Genomic DNA, 26,874 nt, shown 5'->3' with positions numbered 1-26,874 from the left:
TTTAGACTCCCATTCTTCTTCCTTCCTTCCCTTTTCCCTCTCTCCTGTAGCAGGTATAGTGAAAATAAGTGAAAAGAAACTCATGAACTTTGGATCAGGAGACCTGGGTGAGAATCCTGCAACTGCCACCCACCTGCCACGTGACCTCCCTAGGTTTCCTCTTCCAACAGATCAGAATCAGAGCAGCCCCCACCTGGAAGGGTGGCTGTGACCGGTTCACAAGGTAACGCCTATCAAGCTCCTATTAAGATAGACAGAATGCCTGGCCCAGGGTAGGCATGTCCTCGGTGCCCAGTTAGCGGGAGGGACACAAGGAGGGGGGCTGGCGGTCACACGACTCTGCTGCCTGCTAACGCTTCTAAACAGAGCCCAGGCAGTTCCTCACTTGCTTGCTTCCTGTGTTATTCAGAGGCTCCGTGGCTTCCACCCTTGGAGGCTCTTGGCAGGTGCCCCTGGCAGGGTGGGAATTTTCAGGCTCCTGTTCTCTCGCTAAGTGATGGCTTTTCTGCTGAGCTCCATGCTGGGCTCTTGCAAAGGTGAGCCAGACAGTGGCTGTGGGGTTGTTCTCAAGGCTGTTCTAGTTGAAGCCCCCTACACCATCACAACACACATTCAAATTAGAGAGGCAAATGCTTGTGACACAACAACCAGGAACCAGGTGCTGTGCTGGTGCCTTCCACATGTCATCTCATTTTCTTAAATCCTCATAGCAACCCTGGAGGGCAGGAATGATTTGTTCTACTTTATAAATAATTTGTTCTACAGAGAGGTTAAGTACCTTGCCTGTGGTCACATAGCCAAGACCTAACTGATCTCTCGCCTATGAGCTTAAAGTCCTTTGCTATCTTCCACTCTCAGGATAAATTCAAACTCTTCAGCCCAGCTCAGAGGCTCCTATGTGATACGGGCCCTGCACACCCTCCCATCTTCTGGGTCTCCACTCTGGGCTCCATTTGCTTCTTTTATACCACTGACCCTTGGCACATACTGTTTCTTTGCTTGGTATGTACGTCTCGCTCCTGCTTCATTTACCCAGCTAACTCCCAGCCATCCCTCAAAGTAAATGTCACTTCCTCCAGGAAGTTTTTTTCTCACTCCCCAGTAACACCTTGTGCTTGCCCTAGTGCGCGATCCACAAAGCTTCCCTGGAATTACTTGCTCAATGGTCTGCCTTCAGCCACACACACTGAATCCCCAGGGCCTGGTTCAGAGGCTGGCACGTGGTAAGTACAGTACTCAATAGAATGCTGCTGACCGGATGGGTGGGCAGATGCATGCACAGATGGCAGATGGGGGATGAAGGCATCCCACCTCTTGGAGTCTCGGTTTCCTTTTCTGCAAAATGGGGTTCCTGATGTCCACCCCACAGAGACAAACGTGGGCAAGAGCCTACCCCAAGAGCAGACCAAGCTCAGCCAGCACCCCCACTTTCCACCCCGCTCTGCCCTGCCCTCTGGTTCTCACGGTATTTGCCGGAGGCGAGCCACCCAGTGATGGCAATGGTGATGTGCAGCTGTCTTCCCTCTGTCAGAGGCAGGAACATGAACTCTTCAATGGCCCCGACACGCTTCTTCATCTTGTATCCTGAAGACCCAGATATGAGAACGAAAATGGCGGTGACTGGGGGGCCCTGGGGGGACATGAGGCAGGCGGGGCCATGTGGTGAACACCGGCGGCACTCTGCTCCTGGACAAATGCCAGTTCATTTTCAATTTCGTGGCAGTAGGTGCGATTGTTGTTCCCCGTCACAGATGAGTGTTAGGGGCTGCGAAGGCTGGCCAGCCCGAGTGCCAGAGCTGGGGTGTGACCTCAGAGCCCAGCTCTTGGCCACCGCTCGGTCCTAGCTCAGCTGTTTCCTAACTTCTTTCCTGCTTCCACATTTCAGGGGTGTGACACACTCCTCTCAGCAAAACTGGATCAAACCAACCAAACTTCTCAAGAGAGGAGTGACAGCCCGCCTGGGAGGTGAAGAGGAATCTCTGTGACAGGGGCTGTTGCCATAGGTGGTTTGGACACACCCCACCCCTGTGATGCTGGTGATGAAGGGCAGCCACGTACTCTCTAAAATGAGGAAGCCCAAATGTCTGAGGTGGCCTGCCCGGTACCTGCCCAATAGGAGTGCTCCTTATGGGATGGAAGCACACAGGTCCAATCAGGTCTTTTTTCACATAGCAGGTGCATGGGGAGAAAGCCAGTTTCTCAACCTCAGCCCATAACCAGGCCCATGCAGAGCTACCAGTCCAGTTCTCTGTGAGATCTGTTGTGAGCTTGGGCAGGGCTGGGACCCAGGGGGAGGAGAGCCAGGCCCTGCCACCTCTGTCTCCCAGGCAGCCATCACTGATGGGAGCCTGGATGTGTCCTTCAGGAGTTGCTCCCAGAGTGGCCCATAACCCGCCCCCTCCAACTCCTTCTGAACTGTACCTGTCAGGCCAGCTCCAGCTGCACCGAACAGTGAGGTCAAGACTGCTATGCCTGCCACTGAGCCCAGAGCCGCGGCCCCGGCACTGCCAATGATGGTTGCAGCTCCTGCGGCAACAAGGGGGGCAGCCAGACCGCCAGTCACACCTGCAAGGAAAGCAGCCCATGGTAGGCAGAGGTGGGAGTGAGGACGTGGCCTGCTGCAGCTGCCCACTGCCATCCATAGCAGCTCCCAGTAACACTAATCATCACACTTAGTACTGTCTGAGCACCTACTAGGTGCCAGGCACTTGCTACTACATAAGTTATGTCCCTGCATCCTCACATCATCCCATTTTCTAGACAAGGAAACTGTGGGAGGCAGATTAATGGCCCCCTACTGATGTCCCATCCCAATGCCTGGAACCGGTGACAAAAGGGACTTTGCAGACTTGATAAGAAGCGGACTTGGTCCAGTGGATAGGGCTACTACCACCTGGGAGGTCCGCGGTTCAAACCCCGGGCCTCCTTGACCCGTGTGGAGATGGCCCATGCGCAGTGCTGATGTGTGCAAGGAGTGCTGTGCCATGCAGGGGTGCCTCCGCGTAGGGGAGCCCCATGCGCAAGGAGTGCGCCCCATAAGGAGAGCTGCCCAGTGCGAAAGAAAGTGCAGCTTGCCCAAGAATAGCGCCGCATACACGGAGAGCTGACATAGCAAGATGATGCAACAAAAAGAGACACAGATTCCTGTGCCGCTGACAACAGAAGTGGACAAAAGAAGAACACGCAGCAAATGGACACAGAGAACAGACAACTGGGGTGGGGAGAAGGGGAGAGAAATAAATAAATAAATCTAAAAAAAAAAAAAATAGGTCAAGGATCTGGAGGGGCCAAGATGATCCTGGATTATGTGGATGGGTCCAGTGGACTCACAGGTCCTTCTAAGAGGGAGGCCAGGGGGTCAGGGTTAGAGGAGACGGGATGATGCAAGCAGAGGTTGAGCCGCTGGCCTCTAGCGCTGCGCAAGGCAGGAGAGAGCTTCTCACCTGGAGCCTCCAGGGTACAACCTCACTGCCCTCTCGACTTTAGCCCGGTGAGACTCACTGTGGACTTCTGACCTCCAGAAGCATAAGAGGAACTTGTACTATTTTAAGCCACAATAGGAAATCGATACTCAGAGAAGGAAAGGACTTGCTCTCAGTAGGTTGTGGATTCATTCCACTTGACAACACCTGTCTTCTGAGCATCACTTACGTGCCAAGCATCTCCACCCTGGAAGACAGCATTCCCCCCGCCCCGTGCTTTCCCTTCATCCTCTGCCTCTCATGGTGATGGACCCTCCTGGGCTCCTCAACTCCCCAGGCACAGCCATCATTTATCTTTTCCTTCATCCGTTGCCTCCTGCCCCTGAGGTGTGAGAGGGCCCGCTGCCCAAGACGCCAGCTGGCCAGGGGCACAGCGCGCACCTCCTCTCTCGGGCTGTGAACACTATAGAGACGGAGTCTGCTGGAGAGTTAGGGAGGACACCGGAAGTGGCAGGTGGCAGGAAGGTTCTGAAGGGATAGTTTTGGCACACAGAGTGTGCTTGATAAATATTTGTTGGATGAACGGTAGAAGCGGGGAACTTTTGCATGCTGTCTCACAGTTTTCAAAGTACACTCACGTGTATTTTCCCCATCTGAGATTACCTCGAGGGAGAGGGAGCTCAGAGAGAGGGAGGCTAGGCCTAGTGAGTGGAACGAAGTGATTGCAGGAAAGGCCTTCTCTGCCTGTATCAGTCAGGGGAGGGCAGACTTTGTTACAGTAACAAACCCCCAAATCTCAGTAGTTCAACACAACAAAGGTGTATTTCTCCAGTTGCCAGGCCATGTGGACGGCTCGGAGGCTTTTCTCATCACTGTGGCTCAGGACCCAGGTGGCTGCTGTAGTCCCATCTAACGCTGTGGTCCCTGCCTTCAGGGAGAGAGTTCTGGGGAGCCTTAAATTCAAAACTAAATGCTGTGGCCCAGATGCGACAGAATGTTACCTCTGCTCAAAGCTCCCTGGCCTGTACCAGTCACATGGCACACACAGCCACCCGGGGCCAGGAAGGGCAAGGTCGCCATGTGCCCAAGGGAGGGTCAGCAGTATCTGGTGAACAGCACGAATGGCCCCCACCATGCAAGGGCAACAGGGAGTCACTGAAGGCTTCTGAGCAGGAGCGTGGCATGACCTGGGCTGTGCTTCAGAACGACTGAGAAAGGGTAGGTCGGGAAGGAGGAGGCCAGATCTGTCTGGACAGGGGAAGCCATGAATACATGAGGATATGAACTGCTCCCATGATCCCCTTGGGGGTGCGCCTGGAAGCCATGTTTGCATGTGACCATGCCCCCTGCCCCAGCTGACTGGGCCAAGATGGGCCAATCCAGTGCTTGGGATTCTGGAACGGGGTTCTACAGAGGGCAGACAGTCCCTCCTTGTGGCCAGACTTGAGATCCATGGCCTTAGGTGCCTGGAACCCTCCCGCCCCAGGCCGGCTGCGTTCCTCTGCTCAGGCCCTGGGGGAGCCTCTGGCCCACCCTACAAACTCCTTTTTGAGGCCTGAGTCGGCTGAATGGGTTTCTGTTCCTGGCAATCAAAATGTCTTACCTCACACAGGGACACTGTGGAGGAAGAATGCAGAGGAGAAGGGGTGAGTCATTTATCTGAAGAAAAGGAGAGAAAAAGCAAAGGGCTCAGCCTGGTGAGGGTGGGAAGTGGAGGCTAATGCTGAGTGAGCTGGGAAGGAAGCAGAGCAGAAGAGCCTGGCGCTGGAATGTGGGCCGGAGGGCAGATGGACTTAAATGGAAACAGAAGACACACCATTCTGTCAGGGAGACTGCAAAACTGGCGGGGGAGTTGCCTGGTCACCCGGGTTGTAAAAAGTGGGTCAGATGCCTCTCTGGGGTGGGCAGTTCTCTCCCCACCCCCACCTCAGGGTCCTCTCCCAGCTGACTCCCCTGAACTCTCCCCTCTCACTCCAGCTTGAGCCTCTGGCCTGCACTGCCCTGGGTGGCGGCCACACCGGGAGCTGGCCTTACCAATCACTGTCCCACCTCCCACGGTCGCCAGGCCTATCAGGAGGTAGCGCTTCCATTTCCTCCGGTTTTCTTTCTTCTTTCGGGATGCCTCAGCCGTTCTGGGGGAGAAGAGGTTGGTCTTTAGGGACAGCTGTGGCTGGGACCCCTCGAGCACCACCCCCCCCCCTTGCCCTGCCTCACCAACCCCCAAATTGGGGTTAATGCTGGGTCCTGTGTCATGCAGAGCGAGGGGCACCAAAGTCACCCAGGGCCTATGGGTGATTTTAAACAGCTGACAATGTTCTGAAACCCAGGTGGAGGATCCCAGCAGGTGGGAGATGCTACTTACCCGAAGGTTCCATCCTAACAAGGTTGCAATATGAATAACAAAAAGACAAAAAAGATAACAGCAGCAGCAAAAGGAACACACAAAATATCTTTAGCCAGATGGACCCAGAAGGAGTGTAAAGTAGAACCACAGATTCCAGCCGCATCCCTACCTCCCTGCCCCCACCCCTCTAGGCGGCTCCCACTTCGCTCTAGGACATTTGGAAAACAATTTCCTACAGGATAATCACTTTGAAGATGGGTGACAGAAATGTATGCATTGGAGCACTTGACCTTGGAGCAGTATCTCTGAACCATTCAAACTTGATTCAAAAGCTATAAATCACACCAGAGGAAAGCATTTGGGGTGAACTGGGGTCAGGTGAATCCAGAGACTGGCCATGTGGAGTGCCAGAGAGAGTCAGCAAGCCTGATCTTTCTGTGGGCGCTCCCACCCACCCTCAGGTGCTCAGAGGTAAAGAGGGGTGAGAAACCAGGGCAGGGACCCTGCAGGCATAACCAGTGTGAACTCTGACCTGAGGCTGGAGTTTGGACAACAACTCAGGGCCAAGTGATAGCAAATGATGATGACAGTAAAAGAAGAATGGTTAATATTTACTGAGGGCTTCTGTGCCAGCCACCGTGTTGTGCACTTCACACCGTTTATCTTATCCTAAGAAGCAGTATTATTACTGCCTCCTTATTAGATGAGTCAGGGGATAATAGTAGCTGTCTCCTGAGGGGCTCTGGTGTCAACAATGCGCAAGTTTATGGATATTTAACATATGGTTGGCACACTGCCAAGGTTCAATAGCACGGTAGTGATTTTTTTTGTCAGGATCCTTCGTTTCCCTGAGCCTCAGTTTCCTTATGAGTAAAATGGGGATATTACCATCTACCTCATTAGGCTGTTGCTTTGCAAAGACTGCATTCATTTATCCCTTTGCCCATTCAAACAAACTTTTACTGAGCATGTGCTAAGTGCAGGCACTTTTGGGTGCTGCACATAGGTGAGCAAAACACATGCTCACCCAACACCTGTTCCCTGCCCATCTCCTTCCTCATGAACCATCTCTTATATTGAGAAACAGCTCATCCTCCAGTCATCTAAAAGAAAAGGGATTTGAGTTGAGGATTTGGGGATCTGCCATACTTTTTGTGTTCTTTCCCAGGTCCCCTCTGCATACTTTTTCCATTAAGAACCTGCAGGCTGAAAAGCATGGCACTTCTCAGTCACTTTACTTCAGAGAAGTAGAAGCCCAAGGTAAAACCCTCTGGGCACAGAATGGGTACTGGTTTTATGTGACTGAATCCACATCATTAGGTGCCTGGGATAAGGCCGGACTGCAGGCACCTAGCAAAATGGAAGGCGGGCCAGAGATTAGGGGCAGAGGTTCACACCCACCCATGAAGGCTTAAATCCAGTCTCTGGCACTGTGGGAGACAGCATTACTCTTCTCCAGATAGTCAAGTTTCCCTGCCTGCAGTGGTCCTGCCGACAGAAGGATTAAACAGCCCTGCCCTCTTGGAAGTAGGAGTGGACTTGCTTTAGCCAGTGAAATGCAGGTGCAAGAGATGGGGTCACTTCCAGCAGTATCTTCAGGAGCCAGGACAGGGGCCTGATGAGTCTCCCTTTGCTGTGTTCCAGATGGAGGCTGCTCTGTGACCCAGAGAAAACGTGTGGACAAAAGCCACAGCCCCAAGCTGTGATAGATGAAAGCATGCACCTTGTTGGTATACACCATGGAGATCTGGGGGTCATTTGTTACTGCAGCAACACCTAGCCTATCCTGATGGATAAAGTCAATTTCTAACTTTGTGACTAAGCACAATTACTTGTCATCTCTGAGTTTCCTCATCTAACAAATAGAGATAATAATAGTACTTAATTCCCAGGGGGTATTTTGAGGATATACACAATACACAGTGACTGGCATATTCTAATTGTTCATTGTTTGTTGCTATTAGTCTTTTCGTTATTACCATAATTTCTTTCCAAACACAGGTGGGGATACAGTTTGGCCCTTAATTACAAGCACCATTCAGTTCAAGCAGAAATGCTGGAAACTAGAAGATTTCAGCAAAGTTGAAGGCCTATGAAAAAAATTCAAGCTGTTAAAGCTTGAATAGGAAAATGCACTGGACAGGGAGTGTTGCCCTGTGAACTGGCTGTATCTCAATTCAACAAACACTGACTAGGAAATAGTCTTAAAATTTGGGGAAGAAGTATTTGAGCCCAGCTCTGCCATGACCTTGCTGGGTGACCAGGAGCAAGTCACCCCATTTTTTCTGAGCCTCAACTTTCTCACTTAGGAAATGTATATGGGGAATGATCTCTTGGAAGGATGACAGGACTTAGCTGAATACAGCACCGTCACGAAGGCCAAGGTCAAAAGGAAAGTATAAACGTGACTGTGTGCTGCCCACATGCCTCCCTCCCTGCAGCCTTCAAGATAAAGTGTCACTTCTCCAGCAGGACATTCTAGCCCTCTGTGAACTGGCCCTTGACTCCCTCTCCAGCCTCATCACTTCCTAACCCTTTACCCTTGCAGGCACAATTGGGTCTTCAGCTGCCAGAGGCCTCCTTACCCTCCTTTGTCTGGTTAACCACTGTGTATCCTCCAAGAGCCCGTGGACATGACACCTCCTCTACGAAGCTGTCCCTGAATCCCACACTTGGCTAAATGCCCTGACTCTGGGCCTCTCTAGCCCTCTGTGCCACTTTACCCTGGAACTCTAGGCCAGCAGTTTTCAAAGGGTAGATCTTGGAGTCACAGTCACTAGAGGGAGCCTGTTGAAAACACAGCTTCCCAGGCCAGAATCTATGGGTATGAGGGTGTGAAAAATGCATTTATAATATGTCATCCAGGGATGCTACTGCAACTAATGCTTGAAAATCCTAGACCAAACCTTCAGGGCATGAGCCAAGCCTTTTCCAGCTTTCTACTGACAGGATCTTGCTCTGGGCTTGGGACTTAGAAGGCACCCAGGAAATGTTTCTTGAATGGAACCTAATTATTCCAGTAAGGGTCAGAGGTGAACATCTTGCTGCAATGCTACAGTCTCCCATGCACCACCCACATCTATGAAAACCAAAAGGGCATGGAATGTATGTTTTGGCTAAATAAAAATAGCTAGAATACAGCCAATTACTATCAAGAATGACATTTCTGGGATATTAGAACAAATCTGAAATGTTACAAATTTTTAATTATTGTTGTGTATTTATTATTAAGAACACAAATTCTGGAGCTAGTGCCATGAACCTTTATTGGCCTTGTTTCCCCGATTATTCCTGCAGTGACATCTAGAAAAAGAGTGAGTCATCATTGTTAGTTGAATTACTGCAGAAGGAAGACTCAGGGCCTAAATGGAATGAAGTAACTAAAAAGTAAATAATAATTCTTGAAGGCTGCTTTATTTAAATGTATAAATGCTAGTATGTAAATAAGTTTTACAAAGATTAGACAGACGATATACTCTAATATCCAGTATTCTGCTTTGTATTATTGTAAACATTTGATGACTCAGATAAAATATAATAATTTTCCTAAAGTTATTTAGATAAGGTACTCTGTCCTAACATTTACCTTAATCATTGATCTATTCCCCTACTTATTTAAGTATGTGAACATTCTTGTTTTGAACATTTTTTAGTTTGCTAAAGCTGCCAGGAGCAATATACCTTAAATGGGTTGGCTTTTATAATGGGAATTTATTAGGTTAAAAGCTTACAATTCTGAGGCTGTGAAAATGCCCAAATCAAGGCATCATCAGAGATGCTGCCTCTCCAAAGGTCGGCTGCTGGTCATCCTGGGCTCCTGGCACGTGGCAAGACACAGGGAGCTCAGCTATGGGCAATCAGGCATATGGCTCATCTCTCTCAGCCTCTCGGGGGACCTCTTGCTGTATCTCTGTGTTCTGTTGATTCCAGCCTCCAGCCTCCAGGACATCTCTATCAGCCTCTTAGGGTTTCTGTCTCTACCGTTTTTTTGTGTGTGTGTCTCTGCTTTTAGGCCTCCGTTTATAAAGGACCTGTGCAAGAGGACCAAGATCCATCCTGGGTCACCCTTCACTGAAGTAATCCAATCAAAGCCCCTCCAACTGAGTCCAATCCAATCAAAGGGTCCCTCACCCACAGCAATGGATTAGCTTTAAGAACATTATCTTTTCTGGGATCCACAAAAAGCTTCAAACTGTCACAGTACATAAAATGAACAGCTTTCCCAGTCATTGTTAATTTCTGCAGTATTTCACTCATGAGATTACTTCAATTCAGTTGTCTGACTGAATGTCTACATCTAAGGCCCAGGAGGACAGGCTCGCTCTGAGTTTAATCTAGAATGCTTCCTGTACTTGGGGGTGAAAATTCAGGGAGCTGCACTGATCTGAAGGGCAGCCTTGTCCTGATGACCATCAGGGGATTAGGAATGGTGGCCCAACCTAGGCTGCCACAGCCACTGGCCACAGTTGGGTCCCGGGATGCCAGAAGTAACTGTGAGCTGGCATTCCACTTCCTAAGACAGAGGCCAAAGCCAAACCACAGACTTGGGTCAAACCCCAGGCAGAAGCCAATCATCCCTGTTGAAGAGCAAGACACCCACACTGTCCATCTCTTACAAGTATCTAAATTTTACTCACTGACATCTTATCTTCCAGGGCAGGGTGCTCCTTTCTCTTATCATTTCACCACTACCTTCTTCTTTATCACCTTCTCGCCTTGACAGAGAGGAAGAGCTTATCTCTAGGAGGTGGACAGATACTGTCCTAGTAAAAGCTGAGAAAGCCCAATCAAAGACTGATCTTTTCTGCTCTCTTCAGAATTGAGGGAATCTGGGGTTGCCAACTATGCCCTGAGGGATGCAGGGAGGCTGGGACTGGATACCAGGGTAATGGAATCCAACAGGGCTGCTTCCACCCCAGCCCTGCCCCTGCCCAGCCGTGGGACTGTGGGCAGGCTGGGTCACCCTCTGACTTTCTGTCCTTTCACCTGCGAAACCCTGTAGGAGGTTGTTCTGGGGATTGAGGCAGATGATGTCTTGGGCCAGCATCCTGCCAGCAGCAGTGACACTGGTATCAACTGTTGTTTACACATCCAGCAGCACATTAGCGAATGCTTGCTGAGAGCCTGCCCAGTGCTGCTCCCAGCACCTGAGATCATTCATTACCTGGAACCTCTCAACAACCCTATGATGTAGACACATCCATTGACTCCAGGGTAGAGATGAAGAAAGTGAGGGACAGAAAGGTGAAGTTCAAACAAATAGGGTGACCTGAGTGCTTGGATGGGGACCCGAGGACAGAAGGTAGGTTCACATCCTGAGCCCCAGCTGGAAAGAACTGCCTCAGACTGCCAAGTGATATGCTCACTTCGCAGAAACATAAAACCTTGGAGTTAAAAGAAACCTACAGATAATTCGATCCTCTGATTGCACAGGTGAAAAGACTGGTACCCTGAGGTGGAAAGTGATGTGCCCAAGGCCACCCAGAGTTAGCACCAGAATCAGAATGAGAACCAGGTCATGGTTTTCTACTACCCTGGGCAGAAGATCCTTCTGGAGAACACAGATAGGATCTGGGAGGCCTGCAAAGTCTCTAAAATTGAATAAAAAATTACACATGTGGAATGTGTAATAATATCAATAATATCATATACTGATATCATTTATTGATGAGTTACACTGTGCCAGGTCGACTTCAAGTACTTTATGTTTATAAACTCATTGAAGCCCCCACAAGAACTGTGTGTGGCGGGTGCTATGATTATCCCCGTTCTGCAGGCAAGGAAACTGAGGCCCAGAGAAGTTACATATCTTACCCAAGATCATACAGCTGTTAAGTGGTAGAGCTGGCCTGCATTTACCCAGAAAAGGTTAGAATATCTGCTTTGCATCTTCTGTGACCTGGCATTCCTGGTATTATCAGAACAAATCCCTCTTGGCAATACATTTTTTAATGACAATAAGATAGCCAAAAAATCACTAAAAAGTTCCTTCATTTCAAGGCATAAACGACACCCCAAGTTTTCAATGTAGCCAAAGGAGTTGGGCAGTCTGTGCATTTATGGTGATTGCCCTGAATGTACGGTTTTTTGTTTGTGTTCTTTTAAACAGAAACTGCTCTGGAAGCCAAAGCAAGTATTTTCAGGTCATTTCAATAGACCTAATTTCCTACTTTCTCAAGGAAACAGGCCCTCCCTCTGCTCTGCAAACCCTGGCTGGAGGGCAGACCTGGCTATGAAATTGGCTTCAAAGACAAACTCTCGGCTGGGCTGAACCGGCGCAATCCGGCTGTTCAGAGGAAGCCATCACTCCGAACCAAACCCAGGGCTGGGGAGACGTGCCTGGTGCAAGGAGCCGGCAATCAGGCTGTGCCTGGGATTGATTTATTGCTCTGGGAGTCGATCCTGTGCGACGCATTCTGCAAAGGGCTGAGCTCTGGCCTAGTTCCCTCTATACACTCCTAACCTGACCCAGACAGCAAAACCGCCCTACAACTGGGAGGCACACGGCGGGGGGAGGACTCATATCTACTGGGCTCTCGTGATGGGCCAAATGCTTTAGAACACAGTCACGTTCATGCTTTGCAGTGACCCTGGGAGGGAAGTATCCTTAGTCCCATCTCACAGATAAGAACACGGAAGCTTAGGGGAAGTAGGTCACCTCTCCTAGATCCAACAACAGATGGGTGTGACAGTGGGATTTGAACCCACGTCTCTTTGGCTCCTTGAGCCATTCCAGTCCATGAATAAGTGCCACAAGAGCCTGAGATTGAATGGGGCAGGGTTGTAAACCATCCACACCAGGGTGTCAGGGCCACAGAATGTTAAAATCACAGATTCAAGGCCCCTTGATCGTTAACCCAATCCCCTCTTCTTACAAACAAGGAAACTGGCACCTGGACTAGGGCAGCGGCTTGCTGAGGTCTTACAGTGAGTCAGGGCTACAGCGGGTCTGCTTACTCTCGCTCCTCCCACCTCCCTGTACCACCCCTTATGGGAGGGGTGGGGGCTGTGCTGTGCAGAAATGCACTGGGGAAGGCTTCGGCTCCTGGCCTGCGTGGCTGCAGTCACAAGGTTCTCTTACTCAGAATCTTCTTCGCTAGTTTCCTTCAGGCTCTCGAGGAACATCTCTTCGAGGATATCCAGCTCCCCCAAGGGCACTTGGAGCAGGGAGGTGACATGGCAAATGAGGACTCTGGCCCGAGCATCATAGCGACCTCAAAAGAGAGAAAGAGCACAGGCAAAAAATCCGTTTAGGTTTTAAGCGCAGAGATGTTCACAGCAGTACAGCTGATAAAACACAAACACCAGAAACATTCTAAAGCACAACCCTGTGAGAAATGCACAATTAAACAATTGGATGGAATACTACACAACCATTAGAAATAGTGTTACTCAAAAGCAAGGTGATTTTTCACCAGGTAGCAAAGAGCAGTTTTTAAAATCCCAAAGCTATTAAGGAGACGATAAGAGCAGGTACTCGCAGCCATCCCTGGTGGGAGTGTGCATGGTGGGAACTTCCTGGGGGGCAATGTGACAACATGTGTCAAAAACGTTTAAAAAATGTGCAGACCTTTGCCCCAGGAAATTCATTTCTGAAATTCTAATCTTAAGAAAACAACCCTAAAGGTAGAAAACATTTTGTAAATAAGGCACTAATGATGCATATATAACATGAAATTGGAAACAATCTAGAGGTCTAATAATAGCGGGTTAGTTAAGTAAACCACGGTACATCCATCCAGTAAAAAACCAGACAGCCAAGGAAAACGATTCCCAAAGTGTAATAACAGAAAACATGCTTATGAAATAAAACAAAATTTAAAAACAAATAGAAAATTTTCTTGATAATATGGCATAGGATCTCAGCTAAAGAAAACACATACACAAAACAATAGTGCATAGAGGAAAAAGGTAAAGGAAATATGTCAACTATAATTTTAACTGACTTTTCAAAATTATCCATAATAAACCATAGTTTTATAATTGGAAAAATTCATCTATCAAAGTTTAACAAAAAAGGTAGTCTGTCCAAGCTCTGGTTTCATAGCCTAGAAGCTCATAAGAATCGGTTAATATCTGGTTAGTAAGGGGTGGGGGATCTGAAAGGAGTAAAGTGAACCCTGATGCAGGGATTTCTTGCACAACAAGGGATAGGATCCTAAATCTATGCAGTGTCCCTGTTCTCCCAAGACTGATTCTGTCACCAGCCGAAGCTGTGAAACCCGGTTCCATCTGCACTGTGAAGCTCAGAGGGGAAACCTTAGGCCACACAGGGGCCCTGCTGTGCCTCCTCTTGGGTGCCCATCTCAGAACACACCACCAGGATGCCAAGCCAAGTCCTGGGGAGACCCCACAACCCTCCTGCTCACACCCAATGTCCCCAAGCCCGTTAGATTCTCCCTGACAATGGGCTTCTCTCCCTACCCCCACAGCCCCACCTGGCCCCAATCCTCAGCACCTCTTCAAGGTACCATGCCAAGCCAGTATTCACTAGTCCCCCCACTTTGGTCCTCACCTTGGTCCATCACCTTGGTCCTCACCTTAGTCCATCTGCCCTCCGAACCCACGCCAGCCTCTTAGCTTGGCATATGGACGTCATCTCTTGGTTTCCCCATGACTCAACCCCCTCCCTCAGCTCCAAGAATGCCAAGCTGCATTGCATCCATGTGCCCTTGAGGGTTGCTGGGCCCCCTGGGGTGCTCCCCCCATCTGCTGGTGAAGGTTTCCACCTCCTGGGGGCTCTCAAAGTGGACTGTCTTGCTGTTAATTCCCTCTCTGCTGCTTTCCATCTAAGGGGCCTTAGGAGAACCACTTCAGTCCTCTGAGCCAATGTGTCCTGAGCTAAGTATAACACACAACTGTGCTTCATGCAAAGGAAGCTGTATTCGTTTCCTATTGCTGCTGTAATACATTACTGCAAACTGAGTGGTTTAAAACAACACAAATTTATCTCCTTATAGCTCTGGAGGTCAGAAACCCTAAAACTGAGGTGTCAGCAAGGCTGTGCTCTTGGAGGTTCAGGGGAGAATCTGTTTTCTAGCCTTCTCTAGCTCCTAGAGGCCACCTGCCTCCCTGGGTTATGGCCCCTTCCTCGAATCACTCCAACTTTTCCTTTCACTGTCCCATCTCCTACTCCGACTCAGACCCTCCAGGCTCCCTCTTAGAAGAACCTCAATGGGATCTCTGGGTAACTCAGGTTCATGTCCCCATCTCAAGATCCATAACTTACAGCTGTGAAGTGCCTTCTGCTCAGTAGACTAACACATCTCAGGGACTAGGACTTGGGCATCGTTTTTTGGGGGACCACTTCCTCCTTGAACCCCTTCTGAAGCACCCTCACCTTTGGGTGCCTTCTGTCCCTTGCATAGTAAAAGCTCTTCTAGATGAGGTAACTCATCTTTACATGCAACCCCGGCCCCTATGTGTAAGAGCTCAAAAAATCTTTATTCAGGGAATGAATGAATGAACTCTTCTGATCTTTAGGTAAAATTCTTTACGATTCAAGTACTGTGGCAGGCTTCCAGATGGGATCTTTTTGATAAAGAGGAAAAGCTGCAAGGACCTGGCATTCAGCTCTTGTGTGCTAGCTTCCCTAGGGGTCCTATCATGACATGAGCTGTCTGCAATGCTAACTTCCAAACCCGGAGTTATGTCCAGTAGCATTACCTGAGAAGCTTGTCATAAAGGGGGTTCCTGGGCCCTGGTGTGTGGAAACCTCTTTCCCCCGACCTCTCTCTCTGCCTGTTCTTCCTCCCCTTCTCCCCACCACTCCCCTGGGGAGGAGTGTGACTCACTCGATTGGTGATTGGTACGTTTCTCTCAGGTACCCCTCTCACTCTCTTCTCTCCGGGACCCACCTGCCTGCCCACTCCACTATGTGGTAAGCTCAGCTGTTCCCTTGGGGTGGTGCCCTATTACCACACTCAACCAGCCAAACTGCCGCCATGTTCTCCAGTCACCAGCTGACACTGAAGCTCCCCTCCCCGACTCCTCTGCATTCTCTGGTGGGAAAAGGAGTGGTGCTATTGAAGAGTCCTCTCAGACACAAGGATCACCACTCCTCAGGTTCCCATTCAGTAGGTCTGGGGTAGGACCTGGAAATCTGTCTCTTAATGACAATCAGGGTTGAGAGCCACTGGTGTGAAGCAGCATTTGGTCACAGATGCCCTGGGCATTCCTCCCTCGGTTTGGGAGTAGGAGCCATAGAACTGCATTTCTGATTTTCCTCTCTGATTTTTCTCCCTCTTAGACACTAACTGCCTCCGTTTGTTTCCTCCCCAACCACAGAAATGTCTCCCACGTCTGGAGATGGGATTCTAGTCAAGGCTCCAGCACTTTACTCTCTTTTTGTGGGGATAAGGTGGACTTGAAGCCTGTCATGATCAGAACCAAATCCAAACCCTCCTGTGACCTACAAGGCCCTAGCTTCACCTTCTAGAATGTTTCTGCCTCAGTGCCTTTACACTTCCTGCTTCCACTACCTGGAATACTCTTTCTCCAGATGTTAATGTGCTGGGTCTTGCTCCAGTGTCTCCTTCCTGGCTGCTGTAAGTAAAACAGCCTTCCCTTCTCTCCCCTCATTCTCTATCCTTTAACTGCCATTTTAAACTCATAGAACTCACCACTCCCTGCCATCATGTTCATTTACTTTGTGTGTGTGTGTCTCTCTGTCTGAAACTTTATAAGGGCACCCTTGTTCACTGCTCTATCCTCATACTTGGAGTGGTGCTAGGGAGCTCACCAAAGATGGTACTCAGTAAAAATTTGTTGAGTCAATGTGCAATCAGTGACTTGACAGGCCTGGATAGTGGTTCTATTTTTCATTGAACCTTGGACAAATCTCATCCTCTCTCTCCCCTGGTGTCCACGGTGGGAAATGGGAACAATCAGAGTCATTTCACAAAGTTGTGAGGATTCATTTAAGTATAACATAGGAAGACTTGGTCCATGACACTACTATTACAGCCTTGGCCTCCTCACAATGTGGGGCAGTAATAATATCCTAACACAGCAGTGGCTAACATGCAGCGGTGGCTAACACGCAATGTGGCTCAGCTCCAATGGCCTGACCTTTGGAGGCTTCGGATCCTGTAAAATAATTCAGTTCCTTCCTTTAACTGGTGTCCTCACTGTGAGCTGAGGTCTCAGGTCTGTCTGGGTTTGCCGAGCTGCCCTTGCTACCTCCCTGGATGAGGAACTGACTACGTGCTGGAGAGCAGACAACTCATGCTGTGTCTTGGGGTGACTGGATCAATGACAATTTTGTGAACAAAGGAGGTCCTGCTCCCTGGTAGGATGGCAGACCATTGCACCAGGGTTATAATCGGGCTGTGCAAAACAACAAAGCCTTGCCCAGTGATTAATTGGTGGCAATTATCATTAACTGCTAATACTCCATCGGTCAAGGCTGCAGTGATTTAGCTGCAGTGTGCAGATGATTAACTTTCTCCTGTTACTCTCAGGCATGGTGCTCTGTAACCTCAGCCTTGGGGAGGGGTCATTTCAAGGACCTTGAGGGCCAGATGGCTGGTCTTGGCCCTGAGGTTCTAGTAAAGTCAGGTGATAGGTGGGGGGGGGGGGGAGGAGGGGCACAAGCCCTGGGCTACCCAGGACACTGATGTTCCCAGGACATTGACTCTCCTCCAACTTGCCAGTAGTCAACTCACTTCTAGAGGTCCCATCTATCCTGTCTTGGTAAAAGGTGCCCCATCCACTCTGGGGCTCAGGCCAAAAGCCTGGGCATTGTTCTTGATTCTTCTCATTCTCCCACCTCCAAGGTCCAATTCACAAGCTAATGCTGACACTCCACCTCCTAACTATATCCTGAGTCTGACCACGTCGCTCCATCTCCACTACCACTGCGGCCGCCACTGCTCAACCCCAGGCAGCTCCCTGGTCTATCAGTCTTGCCTCCACACTCCATTTGCCACACAGCGGCCAGAGGGATTCTTAGAATTCGTACATCTGATTGTATTCTTTATACCACTTAAAACTCTCCAAAGGCTTCCTGAAGCAATTAGAACAAAATCCACATTCTTCCCCTGGTCTGTAAGCCAGTATGTTATCTGGCCCTTTCCTGCCACTCTCTCTCACCTCACCTTCTACCTGTCCCTGTCCCTGGTTATGCACCAGCATCTGTTTCTCCAAGAAAAGCTCATTTCTGCCTCAGGGCCTTTGTATTTGCTGTTTTTACTACCTGGTAACCAGCCCCCAACCCACCCCCAGCTCTTCTTGGTTGGCTTCTTCTCATCAGTCAAGCAAGTTAAATATCGCCTCCTTGGAGAAACCACCCTCCCTGAATTAGAGCACCCCGTCACTCTATTTCCTACTGCTGCTATATCCATGCAGAGGTTTATCATCTGGTTCTCCCAATCAGAATGTCAGTCCCATGAGGGCAGGGACCTTTGCCTTGTCCCCTGGTATCTCTCTAGTGCCCAGGGCAATGCTTGGCAAATAACAGGTGCACAACTGATGTGTTTTGGCTCATGGACTGACTGAAGCCGTCTTGTGTATGCTAAGGGTCACCATTCCCAAGCAACCCCAAAGACCTCTTCCTGCTTCCCACTTCTGGCAAGACTTACTGTTTCCAGTACCCTCGAGTCCTGCTCCCAGGGGACATGGTGGAGAGAATGGGCTATTAAGGACTTTCTCCTCCAGGTGGGTTCATTCCTTACAAGGCAGTGAGTTTCTCTTTAGTTTCCCTTTGTGAGAGTTTTGACAACACCTGGATCACTATTCTAAATCTGCTCATCACTCAATTCCTTCTTCAAATGTCATCTCTTCAGAGAAGTGTGCCCTGACCACTTTCCACTGCTTTCTCTTCCCTTGCCCTGAGCAATTTTGTTCTTATCACATTTAAAACTAGATTTTTAAAAATTTTCCTACTTGTTTACTGTCTCTCCTTCTAGAATATAAGCTCCAAAATTAACTGCACATCCCTAGCACCCGGTCCCATGTTTACAACAAAGCAGTCTGTTAATATCTGCACGAATCAATGAGTTAATGGAGCGTTGCCTCAAAGCAAAATAGGGGGAGGATGATTATGCTGGATGAGATGTGTATCCCCTTCTGGCAGAAACATATGATTAACCATCAGATTAACACTAAAAGCTTCATTAATCTACTGCTTACTCTAGACCAGACTCAGTGCTACACACTTTACATGTATTGATTTACTGAATCCTCACAAGTGTTCAAGGAGGCAGGTAATATATTAGTGTCTCCATTATAATGAAGAGGAAACTGAGGCACAAAAAGCCTAAGTCACTTGCCCAGGGTCACCCAGCTGGCGAGTGGTGAAGGGAACAGTCTGGCCAGAGACCGTGCCCTTGACCTCATCCACAACCTAGGAACCAAGGCCATGAGCCAGGAGAACAGTCTCTCAAATGCACATCTCTCCAAGCAGGCCCCTTGCTTTTGGCCTCTGCTTTTTCCTCCTGGCCTCTCTTTGCATCTAGGTCAGACCTTGTCTTTCCCAGGCCTCCACAGGAGCTGACAATGGGACCCGCACCCCCGACCCCTGCTGCTCCTGAGGGCTGCTCAGATTCCAGTCCGGCACCTGGGCCAGGGCTTTTGGAAACCCACCTGCAGCAGCAAGGAAGAGCTGGGCTGTGGTCCTTTCCAGCCTAGAGATCTAGGGGATGGCCTAGGAGTGCCTGTTACCCCTCACAGGGAGGAGCCATCCCAAGTCCAAAGTCAAATGGACTTGAAACCACTCAACGGCTGCCTCAGCAGCACTACTTACAACTTTCTCGCATGACAGGAATCTATGAGTCATGTTGTGGAGTTGAAATCCAGATATGGTATGGCAGGGGGTTGGGGTCTTGAGACCTTCAGTGAGGATAGATGTCATGTGGGGAGCCTATGAAAATTCAGATTCCCTGGCCCCACAGGCAGCAACTGATATTCACATCTGGGTTTGGGCTCAGGAATCCGTACTTTTAACAAGCCCCTGGTGTGATTCTGAGAAACACAGCAGTGGGCTCTCCATCTGTACAAGGGTGAGCCCTCTTGGGTTTGAGAAGGTCCAGGCACACCCATGACGGAAGGGAGGGGCATGATCAAGACCATGCCCCACACTGGCTCTGCAGGGGCAGGGAAGCACTGTCTCTGGAGCCCATAACTGCTGGGCAGTGCGGGAGGAGCCCTGCATTCCTAGGAGGAGGGGGGTTATGAGGCCGATTTTGCATGAGAGAAGAGCAGGTGCTCAGAGCTTAGGACACGTCCTCACACAGCTGAGAGGGTGGAGGAGTTTGGGTTATAATCCAGGATGATCTGATGCCAATGTTTCTGCTCATCCACAGTGGTTGTCTTTTAAAGGCAAGTCCCTGACTCTTAAGTTTTGGGGTTCCAGGACAGTATCATGTAGTCAGCTGTGAATCCTACCTTTTACGCACCTGGGCATGTGGGGTGTGCATCCAATCCCAGGGATAGCCCTGGGATATGAAGCTCAGGTGAACATAAAGGGGGCAATCATCTGGACGGCCTGTTCTTTGGAAGGTCTGGGGGGCCCAGGGATCTCGGTTCAGCCACCAGGGGGCAGGGCGTGCCAGCCTCCCGGAACTGTCCGGCAAGCCTGGCCCCCCAGACACACACCACACACTGTGGGGGCAGGCAGGGCCTTTGGAGGCCAACTGACCTCTGGCTTAGGAAGAGGAAGCGGCATGTCCACAGCTGCCCAGTGGGTTAATGAGAGATAGGGCCAGAGCCCACATCTCCAGGCTCCCTCCCCCACCAGCAGCTCACAGTAGAGAGGGCACTGGGCTGCACATCATCTAGCACTGCCCCGTGCATGGAAGGACGAGCAGCACCCCTGGAGCTCAGGTCTAAGTGCCCACTGCATCCCCAGGTGTTGGGAGAATCCCACCTTCCCCTGGGGGACAGTACAGCCTCCAGTCAATCAGGCCCTGTTCCCGGTAGCAGCCCCATCTCTGAGGACGTGGGGCAAGGACAGCAGGCCCAGGGTTTACCTTGTAGCTGCTGGGACTGCCAGGGGTCCAAGGCTGGGCCTGGTCTTCCCCTTCGCTGTGGGCACTGCCTTCCAGATCAAGGAAAGGATCCCAGAGCAAGAACCTTCAGTCTTGTCACACAGACTGGAGTTTCACTTTGGTTGAACCACCTACTAGCTGAATAGTGTCAAGCAAGTTTCTTAAACTCTCAAAACCTCAGTTTCTTTTATCTGTAAAATGGGGATAATGGCTTTTTTATCTGGCTTTTGCTGAGAGGAAATAAGAGGATGGATGTGATGGAACACAGGAAGTGCTCAGGAACAGTAGCTGGTACTGCTCTTTTAGTGGTCAACCCTCCCATTCCACCAAATCCTATCTGGGAAGCATTGCCAAGAAGCTGCCTATGAGCCAGGGTGGTGGGGTGAGGCTGAGAGCTGTCTGCGGCTGCCAGGTGGCAGGACAGGTGGCTTGTCTGTCCTCTCCCTGGGGCCCGAGGCCAATTCTTTTAGGCCATGCTCAGATATTGCCTACCTTGTCCACTGCACTATCATCCCTCCATTTACCAACTTTTCTAGTTACACATTTTCCCAGAACAATTATTTATCCCTCTTTTCATTGTAAGTGAATTCTTTTCCATGACAATAGACAGTCCATACTTTGCTTCCAATGTCATGCCATGCCACCTCCCTCATGGTAAACAGTTTTATTCAATTGTTTCGGGTGATTCCTGCCTTTGCTCCTTATGCCTTATTGGGGGGGAGGGTGCAATTAAAGGAATTAAGGTAGCTCCAAGCTTACTTCAAGGCCAGCAGTCACTGGAGCAAAGGGCAGGGGGAGGGGCTGCTGCCCCCGTGACCCTCCCTGAACTCCCCCTTCCCAGATGCCCAGCAGGACCACCCACTCCTCCAGCTCTTGCCACATGCTGCACCCACCTGTGGTTTCAGCCTCATCAAACCCTCTTAAAGTGAGCTGTGTGCAAGGCCATGAGCACCCAGAAGACATGGACTAGGTCTCAATTTCTCTCTGGTGGGGAGCAGTTAGGAGAGCAGACTGCCTGGGCTCCAATTCTGGCTTTACCACTTTCCAGCTGCATGACCTTTGGGCAGATTATTTCACTTCTGTGTGTTTCAGTTTCCTCTTTTACAAAATGGGAACAGCAACAGCATCTATGTCTGAGGGTCATTGTGGGGTTTACATGATTTAGAACCTATAAAACACTTAGCTCAGGGCTAGGTACTCAGTAGCTACTCAATGAGTGTCAGCCATGATAGAATTATTCCCAGTGCTGAGCACAAGCCTGGCACATGCCTGGCACACAGTAGGTGCCCAACAAGCATCAGCTATGATTAGAAATATTCCCAGTGTTAAGCACATACCTGGCACATACTAGGTGCTCAGTTCTGATTTGCTGAATGGATAAACTAGCCCATTTCAATAGTGAAAATAAATGAACCTGGAAGACACCCATGGAGAACCCAGCAACCAGTGACAGTATTTATGTTTCACCATGACCAAAGACCAGTATCTCCAACCTCCACGTTTCTGATTCATCAGAAAGGCAAGATGGTTTGCAATCAGTAATAAAGGCCAGGTCGGAAGGTACAGCCAAGTTTGAGGTAAAGAGCTATGTCTCATTCCGGTCCATGGCCAACAGCTGATCCTCCCTCTGGATACAGAGTACAGAGGGCAAAAACCATGATTCAGTGTCATGCTCCAGGCACCAGTGCAGGGCTCCCAGTGCACTTCACTTTACCTAAAATGGAATTTTGAAACTTACTTTGAACTGTAACCCTGGGTGGCTGGCTTAACCTCCAGAGCCTTCCTCTCCTCTCCTGTGAGTATAATGGTACCTACTTCAAAACTGCTGATCTGAGAGTTATATACAATGTAGTAATTCACAACTGAAGTAAAGGGCCCAGAACATCAACTAGAAACAGAGGTTCTTAACTATTTTTTATCATGGACCCCTTTGCCAGTTAGGCGAAAGGAACACTACCATAATTTATTTATTGCATACATTCCTAAGAGAAGGAAATGTTAGATTTCAGTTAGAGGTCAGAAAAATAAGTTGATTTTTTTCAATTCAAGCTCACAGACCCCCTGAAATCTTTCCATGGACCTGGTTAAGAACCCCTGAACTAAAATAGATTATAACTACAAACCAATCCATCTACCTGACATGTCCATACTTGGGTCGTAGAGCAGTGGACCTCACCTGGAGATGATTTTGCCCCGAGGGGACATTAGGCGACTTCTTGAGAGATTTCAGGTACAACCGGGGAGTGCTACGATGGGGGGAGTGCTACGACCAGGGATGCTGCTAAATGTCCTACAGTGCACAGGCAGCCCCTTGCAGAGGACCACCCTGTCCCAAATGTCACTAGTTCTGTGAGTGAGAAACCCTGAGTTATCAGCTCATACTGAGTTTAACCTTCAACATATAAAGGACTTATTTTTTCAGTTGTGTGGGAAAAGAATTTCGTGGGCTGCTGCTGGATGGGGAGAAGAAAATGATAAGCACACTCACACAGATTCCACCCAGCTGCCAATACGGCATCATTTTGTGACTGAGACTCTAAAACTGTCCGTAAAGGTCAACCTTCAGGAAGTTTGGAGAAATGCAGCTTTTCTTGTTGATCTCCTGGGCTGCGTCCATGACTAATCATCCACCTCACACCCCAGGGAGAAAGTCAGCAGCACAGAGAGCCTCCTTCCTGCTCCAGGCCCCCATCTCACCAATCTCTACAGCAGCAAGACGGTTTAACCAGCAGATTCAGACAAACCTCCTGTTCAGTATCTAAGCTGGTTCCCTAAAGGGAGGCCACCTCTTTCTCCATTAAACAAACACTAAATGTCTACCATGTGACAGAGCTGTAGCTGCTGGGATACAAAACCATGAAGAAGCCAACAACATCCTGCTCTCCTGGAGCTTGTCGGAAAGAACTTGGTCAACTAGCCCATCTATGCCATGGACTGATTTCTCCTTACAAGACCCTTGACCAAGTTCTTAGGACTAAAGAAGGTTTTCAATGGAGCATCTGGCTCTTGCCCCTTATTTGTATTTGAAATTGCAGTTCAGAGAGGTTTGCTCATAGTCATAGAACAAGTGAGTCTTAAAGACAAGATGAGAATCAAGCCTCCTAATTCCCAAGGTCCCCTCCCCCCCCCCCCCGTTTTTTTTAAACTCATCCACTCTACTCAGTCACACCTAGCTGTAAACATATCATGGCGCCCCACCCCCCAACCCCCCAGGCCGTCCCATTTTACCACTAACCAGCACCACCACAGCAGCAGCAGGCAGACATGGCCTGCTTCCTGAATGCCAGCTGTTCTGCGCTCTTTGCATGGATGAATTCATTTAATCCTCATCACCAGCCCTATAAGGCAATGACCATTGCTATTCCCATTTGACACAGGAGGAAACTGAGGCACAGAGACATTCACTAACTTTCCAAGTTAGAGCTTGAATTTTAATGCCCAGGCTGGCTGACCCCCAAAATGCTCCCCAGTCTTGGTGCCTGGCTGGCTCTTCTTTAAACCAGATAAAAGAAGTTAGACACGAACAAGCTATTCCTGGGGTCTCAGTTTCCCCATCTACGTGATGAGAGGAGGTCCATCCTCTTTGACCCTTTGAACCCTAGCACCTGCTCTTGTTGGGACCCTGGGTGCATGGTGGAAACCACGCCTGCTCTTACCTGCAGTACTCATCTGTGGCTCGCACAAGGCAGGGTTATCAACTAAACCAAAGGTACCCGCAGATACTAGAAACTGGTATTACTTAGATATGAGACATGTCCTGTAAGAACACCTCTATGTTCCCCAACCTTGTGATAAAACCTGCCAAAGTTTTGGTCAAGAGCACTTGTTTTAGCATGTCCAGCTCTGCTGCTTACCAGCTTAGGCAAGTGACTTCAGCACTTTGAGCCTCAGTTTACTTATCTGTAAAATGGGAGTACCTACGGTAAAGGATGGTCATGAGGATGAAATGAAACAATGTCTGTCTGGGGCCAGGAACAGTGACCAGCACTTAAGAGGTGTCTAATAAGTGGTGATTATTCTCAATGTAAATTTAGAAGGCAAGGCGAGGGCAGGAAATAGCAGAAAACATAAGTCAGGCCATCTCCAGTTATGCTGTGAGAGCCTGCCCCAAAGCCACTCACAATAGAAAGGAGGAAACTGAAGTGTCCCAGTTCTCAAAGGAGCTCAAGATAGTTTGCAGTTTGCAGGCTGGGGGGCAGGAAGAATAGTCTACTGATTACAATACTAGATTCTCTGTGCTGAGGTGTTGGGCCCCTCCTTAGAATTTGTGCAAACACAACCCTTGACTCCAGGATAATTTAAAAGGATGTGATATTATTATTCTCTCCTTCCTTTGGGTTAAAAAAAAAAAGCAAAACAATCATTCTTCAATGAAATACAAGATTGCTCAGTCCCTGAAAATGTGTGCTGCAGGGTGGGTAGGCGGCAAGTGTACCCAACTCCAGGGCAAGCCACTGAACAGAAGTGTTAATGAAAGCCTTGCCTGCCTGAGAGCAAGGCCGGACAAATCTCTCCTTAAGGTTGCGTTCAGCTCCAAGGTGTGGAGAGTTCGAACACTTTGCTTGGATGGCGTAGGTTCAAAATACACTTTGGGGGGCTGTGCCTTAGAAAGGCTCTTCTCCAACTAACGTGCACGGCAATCCCAGGGGGTTTGTTAAAAAGCAGAGCCTGACGCCACGGGTGCAGGGCCTGAGGGTCTGTGCTTCTAACCAGCAACCAGATGCCGAGGCATCAGGTCCCCAGACCCGATTTCCTTTTGTTTGGTTTTCCTCTCTCTTTTTTTCATTAATAAGGAGACCTGGACCTTGTTTTGAATAACAAAGGCTTCGAGAATTATAAAGAATATTCATGGTTCTCATAACAAGAAGCCCTGGGAGGGGGGGGGCGTGTTGCAAAGCGACCTACTGCTCAGTGACCCCTGCCCACGCTGACTGTATGAAATAAACATTTATTAGCAAGTGAATGCAAAGGGCAGTGCAGACCACCTGCGGTGGAAGCTCGAGGAAGCCCCAGCTCCCTACCCTTTAGGGGTCTCTGACCACCACCTTGCATGAAGCGGTCACTGAAGGCAAATGCCAAGATTCCCAAAGGATTCCTGCACTGGCAGCTGGCGCTGGGCAACCAGGACTCCCGAGTGCAGGCATCCCTTCCGGTTGTGCTCTTTCCGCCATCCCCAATAACTAGTCTGTCAGCAATTCACCCTGGTGGGGTGGTTGAATGGTGACCCCCCCGAAAGATACGTCTATATCCTGGAACCTGTGAAATATGGCCTTGTTTGGAAAAAGGGTCTTTATAAATGTAATTACATTAAGAATCTCAAGATGAGATCATCCTGGATTACCAGGACCAATGACAAGTGTCCTTATAAGAGACCCACAGAGGAGAGACAGGAGGGGAGGAGGAGAAGGCCGCCGTGGAGAGATGGGGATGGAGACTGGAGTTATGTTGCCACAAGCCAAGGACTCCAGGAGGCCCCTACACTTGAAGAGGCCAGGAAGGATTCTCCCCTAGAATCTCCAGAGGGAGGGCAGCCCTGCTGCTCTCTTGATTTTGGTCTTCTGGCCTCCTAAACCACAAGATGAATAAACTGTTATGGCAGCCATGGGAAACTGCTATGTGGGCTATCACACCGCCACTTCCTAAGAACCCTGGCTGGGCAGCTTACCCTTTCTCATCTATAAACAGGGCAGTAAGTTCGATCTCATTAATTCATTCAATGGTAATGTGTATTCACTAACAGTACGCTGTGTGCCGGGTGTCGGGTTTGGAAAAGGAACCCCGTGGCGAAACCAGGCATCCCTGAGCACGGGGAGCATGCTCTCTGGTGGGGGAGCCGATTACCAATCAAAGAATCACAAAACTAGATGGAAAAAGTCAGGGGGCCAGGAAAGCTTCCCTGGGGAAGTATGACTGAGCAGAGAGATGAAGGAAAAGCAAAAGGCAAGTGGGCAAGGAGATGCAAGAAGAGCTTTCCACTGGAGAGAGCACAGTACCTGGAGGGGCTGCAAGGGACCAGTGTGGGCTGAGCCCCACTGAGTGGTGGGGAACAAAGCGGGACAAGGCTGGAGGTGGGCAGGATTCAGGTCTCCCTCCTGTGCAGCAGGACCCACTGGCAGGTATT

General features: G+C 49.5%; 1 protein-coding gene across 12 annotated transcripts in view; it reads right to left on the bottom strand.

Moving 5' to 3' along the window:
* The window catches only part of TMCO4 (transmembrane and coiled-coil domains 4), a 100,500-nt gene that overhangs the window by 52,554 nt on the left and 21,072 nt on the right, over positions 1-26,874 (bottom strand). For all 12 annotated transcript variants that reach the window (XM_023588820.3, XM_058304247.2, XM_071217747.1 and 9 more), the window contains 4 exons: positions 12,848-12,980; positions 5,457-5,554; positions 2,422-2,565; positions 1,465-1,584 (listed from right to left, as the gene is read on the bottom strand). In XM_023588820.3, the coding sequence (XP_023444588.1) occupies positions 1,465-1,584; positions 2,422-2,565; positions 5,457-5,554; positions 12,848-12,980 (495 nt within the window). The remainder of the gene's footprint in view (positions 1-1,464; positions 1,585-2,421; positions 2,566-5,456; positions 5,555-12,847; positions 12,981-26,874) is intronic.

Source organism: Dasypus novemcinctus, chromosome 9, assembly GCF_030445035.2.
Source record: "Dasypus novemcinctus isolate mDasNov1 chromosome 9, mDasNov1.1.hap2, whole genome shotgun sequence".
Taxonomy (NCBI): Eukaryota; Metazoa; Chordata; class Mammalia; order Cingulata; family Dasypodidae; genus Dasypus; species Dasypus novemcinctus.
The sequence above is the reverse complement of the archived record's forward strand: the minus strand, read 5'-3'. Positions and strand labels throughout refer to the sequence as shown.